Here is a 16,854-nt window from a genome sequence, read left to right on the forward strand (position 1 = left end):
GAATTGACGGTTTATTAACCCAACTTTACACAGGCTACTGTTTGGCCACAGCCCACACCTTCTCTTGTGACGCCCAGACATAAGAGAAAGAACAATGGTAAACCTGGTATTAACTTCCAATGCTCCATCCCCCTGCCCAACCCCCCCTCCACGCCACTCCGCCAACCACCAGGATGCCCGGCATCAGAACATTCCAGGCATTGCCATGATTGGCAGATAGCAGGTTGATTGGCATGTCGGACACCGCGAACACTGGGTACTGGTAAGTACAACACAACCAACTAATAGCCTAACACATAACACACAGCTGTCTGTGAGGTTCGCTACAATATTTAACTCTGTGTTGTTGTTTTTGTTGCACTGCTTTGCTTTATCTTGGCCAGGTCGCAGATGTAAATGAGAACTTGTTCTCAACTGGCCTACCTGGTTAAATAAAGGTTAAATTAAATTCAATATATATATAATGAATTAAAATAAGACAACTAAACTTAGCTTTTAAGTATAAATTATTAAATCATTTCTAAATAAAACTGATTAAATGGGGTGGGTGGGGGCAGCCCCATTTCATGAAATAACTAAAAAAGTGTAAACTGTAGCCATTTATTTCCCTTAATAATTTATTTGTGTAAGCATGACCTTCATCCACATACCAATTTGTTTCCTAAAGGTTGCTTTTTTTGTGTCAGCATTTAGACATTGTTCTTAGGGGGGGGGGCTAGTTACTCCCTAGGTCCCTAATTAACTAGCATTCATTATTTCAATATCATATAAAATATATTTCTAAAAGGGCCAATCAAGCAATAATACTTCTAATGGGCTACATTTTAGCTATGGTTTGGCCTCCTAACCGAAGCGACGCATTGTAATGATTTCCAGTTTTATCAGTGGGGGACACTCGCTGGGAATATTGATCCAGTGATGGTTTCACCGTTTCGGTCATAGGCATCAATGTTTAAAACAATCCTATGTATGTGCATTCAATTCTATCGAGCAGATGTGTCAAACCCAATCCACAGAGGACCGAGAGTCTTCGGGTTTTGGGTTTTTCCTTTCAATTAAGACCTAGACAACCAGGTGAGGGGAGTGTCTTACTAATTAGTGACCTTAGTTCATCAATCAAATACAAGAGAGGAGCGAAAACCCACAGACACTCGGCCCTCTGTGGAATGAGTTCGACACGAGCTTTAAAGGCCATCGATTGATTGTGAACATGAATCTATCACAAAACCAGAGTAAATAATCAGACAATATACATACTGCGTTTGCTCATATTGTGGCGCAGACCTGCCTGTAATCATGTGGATCATATAGTTAATTTGTATAATATATAATGCACATTAGGATATAATTAGAATACAGGACTGTTGGGTTATCCAAAACTATTAGTATTGGAAATCTATTCCAAACAAGCCAAACTATGTACCTATTAGATGCGTAATGCTGAATGAGGTCTCGCTTTATTTTTTTGTCGTGTGTACTGTGCATAGGCTATCTTTGTGTCCCTTTTGAATACAGCAACAGCAAAATGTGCCTACATGGCAAAAATGACTAAACAACATTTTAAAACTCTCAAACACTCAAACTTTTTACAGATAATAATAATAAAAACGAATTATAGAGGGGAAATCGAGAATTGTATCACCTATTCTTTAAATTGCAGCAGAGTCGCTCGTACAGTTTTATTTAGCAACTTGTCACCTATTCTCTTTCAGTAAAGGGTCGGATGTCATTGGATTTAATAATATGGGTGATTATCGACGAACGTTTTAAACCAACTACAAGAGGTTGTGTGAAACGCTAACGTGGCTGTCACGTGGGAGCCAGAAACCGCGTCTCTTCGAATCGAGCGGAGAGGACAGATGCTTTAAAGATCTCACTAACCTCCCTCACCGACCACTACTTGTCCAGACTGACAAAGACATCTGAGGGCAGGTGCACTTTGTGTGACTGCCATTTGAACGTTTAAAGTGCAGAAAGTATGCCAAGTGCTTACCCAGACGCGTAATATCAAGCGCGAGTTCCCACCTCTTCTCTTTGATCAATTTAGAGGGATTACAAAGGATGTTGGATTCCAAGGATTCTAATGTGAAAATGACATCTAGTCATAGGATTTCTTTTTCTATAATTGACATATTGGATCCAAAGAAATTTAATAGGAAGAAGAAAAGCGAACTTTCTCCAACAAAGGACAAGCTTCCTTTGCTGAACGCAGGACTGGCACATTTAGAAGCGGACACTGGCGCAGATGGAGAGGAGCCACTTGAGCGCATGGAAGCAGGTAAAGATACCACAAAACTACAGACAATAACGCCTTTTTGATATGGCTATATCTTCTGTTCTTTTTTGTTTTAAGGGAACGTTGTGGATCAAACGTTTGAAGCCAATGTAGTGTGTTTTATTAATTCAGTTCAGAATAATGTGTTTTGCATTATTACATGACTTATGTCCATATAATGTATTTTGAACACAAGGGATAAAATACATACTATGTCCATAGTTTACACGATATAGGCCTAATAGCCAATATAAGAAACCCGTATAGCTTATTGGTTCACTGACCAACTAAGAGTGGCTATTTTATATCAGGTCAAATGTTGTCATCTCTTTATGACCTTCCCTTAATTTCCAAGGCTAGGTTTCCTTTTAAGAAACCCACAAAGGGTTGCGCCCACAGCCCGGTGTGTGATTGGCATTGGGACAGACTGGCCAGATAATTGTTTAAATCGTCCCATTGAGGATGCCTTCGCTCGCTTTGATCGATATCCCATTACTGCATCCTGCATATCTCCCTCCAGCACCTTGCAGGTACAAACTTCAAACCACATCCATGTCTGATCCTAAATATCGTTCGATTAAAACTTCCCTTTAAATAGATGACATTTATCGATCCACCCACAAATATGAAACTCCATTAGCACGTCATGGGTAGATGGTGGAGCAGGATTTAGCTGGGATTTCTCTCCGCAACATGACATTTGAGGCGATTTGTGATTTATAAATGATTTAGGGATTAGAGGCCAAGCCACCATAGTCCCCTTCTTAACCCTTGCTTCGTTCCACTCGCACAACTCTCATATTTTAATCAAACACATTTTACAGTTACGCTATTAGGTAGGCCTATTTTCGACTTTTTATAGGTGTTAAGGATTTCACACATTGGAAATGTTCAGTCTTTAATTAATATTCTATTATGTTCCATTTAAGGGATCATACTTTCTTTTTTTCATTCTTACTTTATGCATAGATCTCAAACAAGCTACTGTAAACATAGTTTAAGTGGGAGATATGGCTCTAGAGAAGAGGGGTGCTCAGGTGGCACTGTCCATTCAGCACCACTTTCCACTTGGCACATGTATGCACTTCCTTATCAACATGCTGCCGCTTTTTGAGATCTTATTTCCCTATGTATGAGATCAAAAACATGAACATTTGCAGGGAATTGGATTAGCTCTTGAAAAGCACATTTACAGTACTAATGTTAATGTCTGTGTTCACAGGCGAACACACAAAGACTGACCGTTCAAGTAGCGAGGATCTCAAGCACCAGGTAACTGCCAGCAACCCACTTTTAGGACACTCAGCGACTGAGCCAGAGGAGCAAATAGAGGGGGACGTGGACAGCATCAGCAGCAGCGCCGAAACTTCAGCCACACATGACCTCTTGCCCCACAAACGGCGGCGCTCGGATCTTGGTTGTGCCAAGCCGCGACGCGCAAGAACTGCCTTCACCTATGAACAACTGGTGGCTCTGGAGAACAAATTCCGCTCTACGAGATACCTGTCTGTGTGTGAGAGACTCAACCTGGCTCTGTCCCTCAGCCTCACTGAGACGCAGGTCAAGATCTGGTTCCAGAACAGAAGAACCAAGTGGAAGAAACAGAACCCGGGTGCGGACAGCACAATGCCACCCGGGCCCAACTCTTTGGTCAGTATCAACCCAAGTCCTGTGACTTGTGTGTCGAGTTCAGCCAATTACCAAACTTTCCCGTCTTTCAGCTCTGGGAACATGATCTTTCATACTGATGGTGCGGTTCCTTTGTCGTCCACTGGAGGGATGTTACATCCCTTCTTACCCAATGGTTACCATCTCCAGCCGTCCTACTTTACTCCACATTTATGAGACATGCCCTGCTTCATCTCCTGCGACTTGGTCACATTGTGATTGTAATTATTGGACTCTCACAAAAGTGTAATTTTTTAAAATGGTCTGTCCATAGACCTAATGACAGACATCAGTCTTCACCCTTAAATGATTTGTTAAGATGATGGAGAAACCTCATCTGAAGGAGCCTGATATGTAAGGCTTCTTTTCAGATATATGGGTGGTGAACAAGACTATTTGTCATTAGTATATCTGATGATGTTGATACAGCTTCTATTCATCGAATTCCTCTGCAGCAATGTAATACGAAAAAACTGCTGTATGTAGAGTGTATGTACTATAGAGATTGTCGGCAAGAATAGTGAACTTAACCAATATCCTGTTTTCTCTTTCCCTGTATTTGAATCTGTCAGGAGCAAAATGTGGCATGATAAAAACCCCATCTCTCCTTGCTGTAGATCTGTAGGGTCTCACTCACATGCTTTCACTGTTCATATCTGATAATGAAAACATTGAAATTAAAAACATATGTACAACATATAGTCCTAATATATTATGAATTATGTTTTTTGTTTCGGGTGGTTAGAAGCGAGATGGAATTAATTGTGCAAAAAAACATAGATCATTTAGACTGTCACAGAATGAACTACGATCCTTGATGCCAAGCTGGTGAAGGAGGTTTAATCGCAGATCAAATTAATTTGACTCGATTCTGTATCTCCTTCAGGCCAGTATAGCTCCATGTTATTGATGTCAAACATTTGATTTTTACACAACTACAAAAAATATTTAGTTTGCAAGGACCGACTCAATTGCTCAATTCAGGATTTAAGAAATATATACAGTATATTACTAGGGTGCATGTTTGTGGTGATGATGCACTTGAGATGAGTGTTGTTGAAAGAGCGGCTCTCTTTAGTGCAGATAATTGTAATTGTTTTTTATCAACGATGCCTCCATCCAATAAATTCAGAATGTTTTTCATTGACTGCCATCTCTTGGATAAGAAAGATTAGACTTCAAGGGTTCTACTACCTACATAAGCACTCGCAGAAATATGCTTCAACTACACACTATAACCACAGAGAGTCGCCATCTCCTCACGTTGTGCTGTATAGCTAATAAGTAGTGAGTGCATGAAGACCAAACACTGGTTCAACCCCGATTCAACGACATATCTTGGTTGCACAACACTGGTACTACTGAGGACCTAGTTTGTATGCTAGTAATATTGGTATATCTAATATATATATATAGAATATATCTATATATCTAATATCTAATAATGGTTTGTTGACCGTAAATACACAAGTTCAACTGAAATGTATGTATGTTAGAGTAAATGCATAGGCACCTTTGTGTTCAGTAGCCAGAGTCAACTTCCATTTAGTTTATTGTATTACCGTGTGCCTATGGTTCTATTTAGTCCCTTTCCCTCATGTCTGCTTTATTTTGAATTGATTTACTTAGTGATTTAATATTTATTTATTCCTAGCTTGTGCTGTGTTTTGGTTGACTTACTTACGTTACTTCCTTTCCTTTGAATTTGTTAACCCCTTTTGAGTGCTCGTCTTGTTGAGGGAATGAGTGTGTTAATTAGGGACCTGAGCCACGACCCCTTCAGCTGAGGAGTATTGGGGTTAATGATCTGCCCCTGCACAAAGGCAGCTCTCCGACAATGTTCAGCAGAGATTCAAGCCAGCAACGGGAGAGGACAGGTGCAACAGGCTGTGTTCAGGCACACCACTATCAAAAAAAATAAGAAAAAGAAAATTAAGTAGGATACATTAATTGCAATATACAACTGCTACACCTGGCTATCAGCTGAGCCTTGTCTGGCAGAGAAACAGTTCATTCTGCCTCATTTACTGCCTTAAAAAAAACATAGCTGATATGGCTGACTTGCTTAAAGAAATGTGGTTTCTACTGACAATTGAGATGTGCAAACTATGGCATAAGGGGACAACAAGCAGATAAGAGGCAATCCGTAATTTCGATTAAGACATTGAGCGAGCTAGGACAGACATAGTCAATATAACTATTTGTTCAGCACTTTTGAAATGTACAGTGACAGAATTCAGAACATGGGGTGTTTTTACAGCGTGGTTTTTACAGTGTTCTCCCTGTACACTTAGTCAGAACTATATGATAAATAAAGGGGACATATAAGCAGACAATGAAAGCTCTTACAACATTCAATGATTACATTTCTATAAAACAGGTTATAGGCTACATGTGCACCACAGTAGGCAAAATTAAGAGGTAAAAGTAGACCAAATTATTAGGGTGAAGCACATGGGCTACTAACAACTTACTACACAACATACACTTAGTATTACTTTCTTAGCTACATTATACACATCTCCCTGGCATATTACATAATATATGCAGAAGCATACAATACATTTTTGGACTCACTTGAACAGGAAGGTGGCGCGGCAGTCCATCGTGGGCAAATTTTATCATCAAACTTTGTCATCAAAGTCTGGCATTCTCTGAAATTATGCTACTTTCAAGACAACGGGGAACTCAAAGAAAAAAAGTTTGAATCATGATGACATCAGTGATCTTCAGGTAGTAGCTCTAGTAAGAGGCAGAGTTCCCGATTTACAATTCAGAGTTGGATGAAAGTTCAAAACGTATTTTCCCAGTCGTAGCTCGTTTTTCCTGAGTTCCCAATAAGGGGGCTATAGCCACGTCAGAAATTTGCGTAGCCCCAGTTAAGCTCTCTCAAGCATTTTTTAATTTTAAAATTTTAAATAAAGAAATATGTAAAAGTTCAAAACCAGCCATTCTGTTCCCAACCCGATCCCTGGCTGCATGCTCGTGCCGCGCGTTTACCCTATGCCTTGTGTGTGTGTCTGGTGTGTGTGCTTGTGCACGTTAGGCTACATTATGTGAGCTAACTTCTAGCTAGCTAGTCGCCCATCTCGCCCCATTGCGATGGACCGTTTTCTGATCAAGAGAAGAGTGTGGATAGAAAATGGAAATCTAGACCCTGTCTCCGAGGGGGCCGAAGAAGAAGAGGAAGATAAAAATTTGATTCGGAGAGAGAAACTTGTGAGCCACGACATGAGGGAACACCAGAGCAGTTCGTTGCTGCTAGCTGCTCCACAGCCACTGTTAGCTGCACTGTTAGCACAGCCACCGCTCCCTCTGATTTAAGCCAGTCACCTGTTGAAGAACCAAGGCACCCTCTTCTTTGGCTTTATCCAGCCACAAAAGTTGGACAGCAGGATCGCTACTTCAATCGTAGATGGTATGAGGATTACCGATGGCTGGAATATTCTATTTCAAAGAACCATGCTTTCTTCTTTACATGCTGCCACTTGCAACGTCCAGGAAACCATGCTTGAGAGAAGGCGGCATTTACCCACAATGGCTAGCAAAACTGGAAGAAGGCCACAAATTAGTTCAAGACACACAATGCTAGTGTGGAGCATAAATATGCAATGGCAGCGTGGAATGAGTGGACTATTCAGAAAGAGACTGGCTCAACAATATGCAATGCTCTAAGTGATGGACATTTAAAAATAGTCAGAGAGAACAGAGAGTATATGAGAGCAGTTGTGGAGTCACTGCGTTACACCACATACCAGGGACTTTCACAGAGAGGAGTCACTGCGTTACACCACATACCAGGGACTTTCACAGAGAGGAGTCACTGCGTTACACCACATACCAGGGACTTTCACAGAGGGGAGACACTGCGTTACACCACATACCAGGAACTTTCACAGAGAGGAGTCACTGCGTTACACCACATACCAGGGACTTTCACAGAGAGGAGTCACTGCGTTACACCACATACCAGGGACTTTCACAGAGAGGAGTCACTGCGTTACACCACATACCAGGGACTTTCACAGAGAGGAGTCACTGCGTTACACCACATACCAGGGACTTTCACAGAGAGGAGTCACTGCGTTACACCACATACCAGGGACTTTCACAGAGAGGAGTGACTGCGTTACACCACATACCAGGGACTTTCACAGAGAGGAGTCACTGCGTTACACCACATACCAGGGACTTTCACAGAGAGGAGTCACTGCGTTACACCACATACAAGGGACTTTCACAGAGAGGAGACACTGCGTTACACCACATACCAGGGACTTTCACAGAGAGGAGTCACTGCGTTACACCACATACCAGGAACTTTCACAGAGAGGAGTCACTGCGTTACACCACATACCAGGGACTTTCACAGAGAGGAGTCACTGCGTTACACCACATACCAGGAACTTTCACAGAGAGGAGTCACTGCGTTACACCACATACCAGGGACTTTCACAGAGAGGAGTCACTGCGTTACACCACATACCAGGAACTTTCACAGAGAGGAGTCACTGCGTTACACCACATACCAGGGACTTTCACAGAGAGGAGTCACTGCGTTACACCACATACCAGGAACTTTCACAGAGAGGAGTCACTGCGTTACACCACATACCAGGGACTTTCACAGAGAGGAGACATAGAAAACGACAAGGCTGTCAACCAGGGAAACTTCCTTGAACTTTTACAGGTCATGGGCAAATTCCACAAAACAGTGACACAGAAAATGTCAGATAATCCTAGAAATGCTAAGTACACGCATCATGATATACAGAATGAAATACTGGGCAAGCTCTCGACTCAGCTACCTTGCCTGCCTGTCCATACATGCAGAAAGAACCAAGGCCCTGGATGTCCAGAAGATTACAAACTAATTTGCACTGAACCACAACAACAGACGCATTTCTATAAAACAACACTTGGTGAGTAACTGAAAGACCTTATATTTATTGACAGAGCGTGCCTGTCCGGTGGTGGGAACATGATTCAATCGCACTGATCTGGATCTGGATGGAACAAGAAGACGCATGCATATTGTCGGCCAGTCGTCCTACAAGTATTTTTGAAATAGGAATATAATCGCTAAGATTGTGATGATAGCAGCTCGTTTTACACCATGTGTGCACAGTTGACAGGCATAGGCTAAATGCACTTCTCACTGTGGCTGTACTGTGGATATTATTCCTTTCATTTCTGACTTTGTGATAGACATTTCATCCAAAACATTATTACCAATGCACAGTTGTCTGATTATGCATATGGAATAAATGCACTTCTAAATAGTCATTAACTATTTTCTTAGCACCCCCACATATTGGTCATCCTTAACACCGGGAGAGAGAAAATCCTGGTGCAGTGCCTGTCTAGGCTATGTTTCACAAGCTTGAAGATCACAGTACAGTACGGCGCAGTCTAGTACAGTAGAGCACAGAAGAGTACAATTATGGTACGGTACAGGACAATAGAGTTTTATTTAGTAGACTACAGTACAGTATTATTTTAGGCAATCTAGCATTAATGCGTCACCCTAAGCTTTAGGGCCTAACTGTACATGTGCAAATTGCCTACATGGCAATAGCCGAATGTTTTTGGGAACAGGCAGAATAGGTGAACGATGATCCACGGAGGCAAAAAGGACAATGTCGGAGATTAATTCAATAAAAGAAAATGGAATGTCGAAAATAAAAAGAAGGGGGGACAGAAAAGTCATGTTTGGGAAAGATTTGGTGAAATGCTAAAAGGCGATTCATTATGTGTGATTGTGAGGCGCTGTACAAATTCGACAGTCACAATATGGGACATCATATAGGTCTATGGCACATTAAGGGAACTGTAACCTATCTGTTCAGATGGGTTAAATGGAAACTGAAACCTGGACACTGACTGTATGTCTATAACCTCTCACATAGCCTTAATATGAATTAAGCATTTCTTGAAATAAAATTATATACCAAATGCAGGTAAAAGTTTGACTGGGGAACAGGAGTGAAGAAATATGATTCCTTTCTTTTAGCATCTTGACAGAATGTAAATGCGTAGTTAGATACCCTCTGGAGAGGTGCTATCTTTATCAGCATCATAAAAGCTGATAGTATTTTACCACATAAAATATGCAAACAAGTGGAACTGAAATCTTATCAAAAACATGTCGGGTCTTATATAACTGAGTTATGGTCCTAAAATATCATTGCTCTGCGAAGAAACAGAGATGACCAAGAAAACTTCACCGATCTCAACTAGATTTAAGCATACATTCTATCGATTCATTACATTATTCTGGTGAGCAAGGACTTATTTAGTCTTCTAGGGCAACATACAGTGCCTTCGGAAAGTATTCAGACCCCTTGACTTTTTCCATTTTGTTACATTACAGCCTTATTCTAAAATGTATTAAATAAAAAAAATCCCCAGCAATCTACACACAATACCCTATAATGTCAAAGCGAATACAGTTTTTTGGAGAACGGAAATACATTATTTACATAGGTATTCAGACCCTTTGCTATGAAACTCGAAATTGAGCTCAGGTGCTGTTTCCATTTATCATCCTTGAGATGATTCCACAACTTGATTGGACCTAACCTGTGGTAAATTCAATTTATTGGACATGATTTGGAAAGGCACACACCTGTCTATATAAGGTCCCACAGTTGACATTACATGTTAGAGTAAAAACCAAGGCATGAGGTCTAATGAATTGTCCGTAGAGTTCCGAGACAGGATTGTGTCGAGACACAGATCTGGGGAAGGGTACCAAAACATTTCTGCAGCATTGAAGGTCCCCAAGAACACAGCGGCCTTCATATTTCTTAAATGGAAGAAGTTTGGAACCACTAAGACTCTTCCTAGAGCTGGCCGCCCGGCCAAACTGAACAATCGGCCAAGGGCCTTGGTCAGGGATGTGATCAAGATCCCAATGGTCACTCTGACAGATCTCTAGAGTTCCTCTGTGGAGATGGGAGAACCTTCCAGAAGGATACCCATCTCTGCAATCAGACCTTTTATGTTAGAATGGCCAGACGGAAGCCACTCTTCAGTAAATTGCACATGACAGCCTGCTTGGAGTTTGCCAAAAGGCCCCTAAAGACTCTCAGACCATGAGAAACAAGATAACCTGGTCTGATGAAACCAAGATTGAACTCTTTGGCCTGAATGCCAAGCGTCACGTCTGTAGGAAACCTGGCACCATACCTACGGTGAAGAATTGTGGCGGCAGCATCATGCTGTGGGGAGGTTTTTCAGAGGCAGGGAATGGGAGACTAGTCAGTGCAGCAACGCTCCCCATCTAACCTGACAGAGCTTGAGAAGGATCTGCAGAGGAGAACAGGAGAAAATCCCCAAATACAGGTGTGCCAAGCTTTTACCGTTATACCCAAGAAGAACTCGAGGCTGTAATCACTGCCAAAAGTTGTTCAACAAAGTACTGAGTAAAGGATCTGAATACTTATGTAAATGTGATAAATTAGCGAACATTTCTAAAAACAAATTTTTGCTTTGTCATTATGGGGTATTGTGTGTGGATTGATGAGGGAAAAAATGATTGAAGGAATTTAACAATAAGCCTGTAACGTAACAAAATGTGGAAAAAGTCAAGTCGTCTGAATACTTTCCGAATGCACTGTATAATGACAGAAGAGAAGCTGCATGTATTTAATTGTAGACAAGTTGACTAACAAATAGTGTACCAAAATGTCAGAAATAATAAACAGAAACATATCTAAATCAGGCAACAAAAAAAATCCTGCACCCCCTGTTAAAAATCGTTCCACCGTCCCTCTCTTTAGCCTTTAGCGCATTTTCTATTAGAGGGTTAGGGTCGGATGTGGGCCTCAGATTTTTACATCTAGTTGAGCGGTTGCGTATGGTCCGGACCAGACCATTTCTGAACCAATTAAAGACTTCTGGTCATCCATCATGATTTCCAGGAGAATAAGGAAACCAAGGCCATCCCTCTTTCCCCGCCCCCTTTTTTAAAATTCACCATACCTTCCATAGCTCTCCATCCTTTAAACTATTAGTATCAAATGTATAGGACATCTATCTCCAGAAGAATATGCACTGACAATGTGTGTCTGCCTTTATAATGGAGGATGAAAATGGCACTCTGTGTAGAGCAACCAGAGGGTATATACTGTGGTAGACCTCCCATGTACGATATTCTGTACGTCTGCCGCCTTCGTTCCATCCACTGCAGTGAATCTCTTATGCACGTACTATCATTAATAACCGTGGCCATAGTACCGTGATACACGGCCACCGCAAGAGAGAAACCTCCACTTAGCTTGCAATTACAGGATGCTTCTACCACACTGACTGCTTTGATCTGTTAGTTCTCTTTATGTGGGCGAGTGGGAGAGAAACGCCCTTAGACTTTGAATGAATGCCATGTCTTCTGGCAGCAGAGAGAGATTTCTGTGTCACTGCGACCCCACTATCTGCCCCGTGACTTCCCCCAATTGTTTTATAGTTGTGTACATTCAACCAAAAGCTAATATAGCAAAAGCATCAGAGATTATTTATAATCGGTCACAGAAATTGGAATCTATCTCCCACGACGCACCCACATTTATTTTAGGGGATCTTAACAACTGTACATTGCACAAGGTCCTGCGCACATATCACCAGTATGTGAAATGTGACGATACCAAATGCTTTCTCTGCCACCACCAGGCTTCCCCTGGGGACATCAGACCACAATGTTGTCTACCTCCGGCCAACCTACTGTCAGCTCCTGAAGAGGGAGAAACCTACTGTTAAAACTGTCCAGATCTGGAATGACAACAGTATCACTTGTCTCCAGGGGTATCTTGACTGTACTATGTGGGAGGTATTTGAGGACAGCAGCTCTGATCTTGATGAACTTACAGATGTTGAGTCAGTTGTGCCTACTAAAACCTGTAAAATCTTCCCTAACAATAAGCCTTGGGTACCAAAAAATCTAAAATCACTACTTAATAGGAAGAAGACTGTTCGTGCTGAGGGTGATAGACAGGCTTTAACCTCTTGAGCTTACTTGAGACGCAGACGTCTCACCTAGAGCTCTAGAAATGCACATGCGCGACGCTATATGCTAATGGTATTAGTTAAAACGCAAACGTTCATTAAAATACACATGTTTGGTATTAAAATAAAGCTACAGTCATTGTGAATCTAGCCACCGTTTCAGATTTTTAAAATGCTTTTCGGCGAAAGCATGAGAAGCTATTATCTGATAGCATGCAACACCCCAAAAGACCCGTAGGGCATGTAAACAAAAGAATTAGCATAGTCGGCGCTACACAAACCGCACAATAAAATATAAAACATTAATTACCTTTGACCATCTTCTTTCTTTGCACACCTTGATGTCCCATAATCAATACTGGGTCTTTTTTTGGATTAAATCGGTCCATATATAGCCTAGATATCGATCTATGAAGACTGTGTGGAAAACGGAAAAAAGAGCGTTTCATAACGTAACGTCATTTTTTAAAAGTTAAAAATTCGACGATAAACTTTTACAAAACACTTCGAAATACCTTTCTAATGCAACTTTAGGTATAACTACACGTTAATAAGCTATAAAAATCATCAGGAGGCGATGTAAATTCGATAGCCTGCCGTGTGGAAAATGTCCGGAGAAAAAGGCAGACAATGCCTCGGGTCGGTGGTCGGAGAGAATCGGTTCCCTTTGGGCGGATCTACCAAGAATCAATTCAGATTCAAATGAGGAGACTCTATAGATCCTGTGGTAGCTGTAGGTACTGCAAGCTTGGCCAAATATATTACGGTTCACCTTTAACAATTCATGGGAGTGGCGCATGGATACTTTTTTCCATCTCCAGTGATCAGATTTTCCTGCGCTTTTCGATGAAACAGACGTTCTGTTATAGTCACAGCCGTGATTTAAACAGTTTTGGAAACGTCTGAGTGTTTTCTATCCACACATACTAATCATATGCATATACTATATTCCTGGCCTGAGTAGCAGGACGCCAAAATGTTGCGCGATTTTTAACAGAATTTCAGAAAAAGTAGGGGGGAAGCTTAAGAAGTTTTAAGAGATGTACAACGTGAGATCAAAAGACCGATACTGGTGGACAAGGGGGCATACAAGCAAAGGGTGGAGAGAACCCTCTCCTTAGGAAATGCAAGGATGGCCTGGCAAGGGATTACATCCATGGCTAATGCCCCCCACATTGGCAGGGGAAAAATCAATACTGATCTTGGGAGACATGAAGGCCAGAACATGCAGTGGATGGAACGGTGGCGGCAGCTAATGAACTGAAGGTTTTTTTCTCAAGATTTGAATCTGACGACTTGTGTCGCAGGTAAAACAAATGGAAGCATCATTACAAAAGCATCATTGTTTGAGAGGGTTGTTGTTAAACAGGCTGATGTTGTGAAGTTGTTCAGGGGATGTAACTCACACAAAAGCACTGTGCTGATCAATTGGCTTGTGTTTTTACAGACATTTTACAATCCTCGCTCGACCAGCAACACGTGCCAGTATTGTGGGAAAAAGAATCTATAATCATTCCCATTCCTAAAGCACCTAATCCCTCCGTGCTGGATGACTACCGCCCTGTTGCCTTGACATCCTTAGTAATGAAATGCTTTGAGAGAATTGTGAAAAGTCATATTTTGGACTTCCCGAGCCAGAGGTCACAGTGGCCTAAAGTAGATCCCCACGTGTTGGACATACGCACCATCAACACATCTCCTCAGGGATGTGTTTTGTCCCCACTCCTGTACATCTTGTACACTAATAGTCAAACTAGTTCCCATCCTGACAGACACCTCGTTAAGTTCGCTGATGACACTGCCTTGCTCTGCCTGTTGCATGATGACGAGGAACACCATGGCCCGGTCCTACATTACTTTGTAGAGTGATGTGACGAATCACACTTGGTCCTCAATACCAATAAGACCAAAGAGATGTGCATAGACGTCAGGAAGCGTACAACACCTACCTCTGTAACGTCTATCAGAGGTCAGAACATAGAGATTGTAGAGGTATACACATATCTGGGTGTCCTCTTGGACAATACGTTTCAGTGGAATAAATGTAAAGAGTCAGCAGATTGTACTTTCTCAAAAAGCTGGTATCTTTTAATGTTGACTGTACTATGCTGACTCTGTTTTACAAATCTTTCATTGATAGTATTTAAACTTTTGTATGCCAGTGTCAGCCAGAGAAATATATTGAGAAGGATTGTCACCAGAGAAGCAAGGTACTTGGAGTCAAGCAGATAGGCCTGGATGAAATCTTTAAGGTCAGGGCCCCCCACAAGGGTCACAAAATCATTTTAGACCCAAGCCACCCTCTGTACCTGGACTTTGAACTACTCCCCTCTGGGTGCAGGTATAAGGCACACCTCGGCTGGAAAAACAGAACTAGACAATAATTTGTGCCAGGTGTGATATCCCTCCTAAATAGCTCAGGCTAATGTTCCTATCGACCCAGTAAGGCCAGCAGGCTCGTTTATTTTTATTGGTATGTAAAGTTGTATTGTCAATTTGTTTTGTTTTGTATTTAAACGCCTCCTTAAATGTGTACATGACACTGCAACAAAATTTCCCCATGGGACAATAAAGTCAGGAAAGGAAAGTAAAGCGAAGGGAAGGGGAGGGAGGTAACTGTGAAATGTGTCAAATTTCCTCTTGACATCAGCTTGACATCTGGAGGGCTGAGGACTGTCAAGATGTCACCAAGGGGCTGGCATCTATGTCATCCTTCTACCTCTCTTGCTTGCTCTCCTCTGTCTTTTTCTCTCTCTATCTCTCTCACTCACTCCTCTGTCTGTTTCTGTCTCTCTCTCTCTCTGTCTGTTTATGTCTCTCTGTCTTTCACTCTCCTGTTACGCTTCACAGCAAGCAGTCTTGTTGCTATGTACATTGCTGGTAAATGGGCAGTCCCTGTCATAGTGCACAGTGTTTCATTCCAACACATTCACAAAACCAAGTTGAACATGTATAGTCAACACTTCTAATCAATATTTGATGAAAGGCAGCATAATTCAAGTTTCCATTGGCTTTTAGATGGAGGCTCGCCAAGGACAATGCACTTAATCAAATAAAATTGTATTTGTCAAATGCTTCGTAAACAACAGGTGTACACTATCAGTGAAACACTTACTTACTGGTCCTTTGCCAACAATGCAGAGTTAACACATTTTGGTTGAAAGCCAGGCAGGCTGGCCCAAAACAGCATCTGGGTCTGGGGGTCCCGGGGCTTTCCAAATCCCTATACTGTACAAAGCCTTTTCCTATGCATCATTATGCTTTAATAACACACATTCCCTTGCTTAAAAACCACAAGACACACAGCATGTGATGAGGAAAAATATCTACTTTAAAGTGGCCCTTTTCACTTCAATGGCATCTTAGCTTTTGAAAGTTTTTATTGTCGTAGTTAGCATCCCAACACAGTTGTTATGATAGGTTTTGAGTTATCTGTGTGTTTTATGGTTTTCTTGTTGCCATGTTTTGTTATTTAGCTTTAGTTCATGATCTCAACCAGTTTCTACATTCCTTTTAAAGTCACTTATTTTCCAAGAAACTAATGTGTGTGTGTGTGTTAGTTTGCGTGTTTGTGTTGGAGTTTACTGTGTGTCTCCATAGTACCCTGTGGATTCCAGTGCTGGGAAGTAGGGACAGATGGGGAAATACATTTCAAAAGGAAGCTGATAAATCGGAGTAGAGTTGACGGATGGACTTCCTCCCCTTAGAGTGGAAAGCCATGTGCTCCAGAGTTAGTGGTCACACATCTTGCTGATGAAGACACTCATGTCATGTTAACCTCGAACCCTTTACCCCCCCCCCCTCAAATGGCGGGTGGAAGGGTAAAGACAGAGAGGAGGGAACGCTCAAATTTCAGGCAAGTGTGAAGTGTGTTCACTTGCTCTCTCACATACACAGACATTGACTCT

General features: G+C 41.7%; 1 protein-coding gene across 1 annotated transcript; it reads left to right on the forward strand.

Moving 5' to 3' along the window:
• The first annotated feature begins 1,824 nt into the window (after positions 1-1,824).
• Positions 1,825-4,327, forward strand: nkx1.2la (NK1 transcription factor related 2-like,a). Its single transcript, XM_024422313.2, has 2 exons — positions 1,825-2,278; positions 3,498-4,327. Exons 1-2 carry the CDS (start codon positions 2,062-2,064, stop codon positions 4,118-4,120), a joined length of 840 nt encoding a protein of 279 aa, XP_024278081.2. The 5' UTR covers positions 1,825-2,061; the 3' UTR covers positions 4,121-4,327.
• The last annotated feature ends 12,527 nt before the right edge of the window (positions 4,328-16,854 follow it).

The sequence above is a fragment of the Oncorhynchus tshawytscha genome, linkage group LG01 (genome assembly GCF_018296145.1).
Source record: "Oncorhynchus tshawytscha isolate Ot180627B linkage group LG01, Otsh_v2.0, whole genome shotgun sequence".
NCBI lineage: Eukaryota > Metazoa > Chordata > Actinopteri > Salmoniformes > Salmonidae > Oncorhynchus > Oncorhynchus tshawytscha.

Excerpts from the sequence above, each read along its gene's own strand:
- nkx1.2la (XM_024422313.2), top strand. The coding sequence starts at position 2,062 with ATGTTGGATTCCAAGGATTCTAATGTGAAAATGACATCTAGTCATAGG. Across the intron at positions 2,279-3,497 it reads ACTTGAGCGCATGGAAGCAG|GCGAACACACAAAGACTGAC; the intron begins GTAAAGATACCA and ends CTGTGTTCACAG.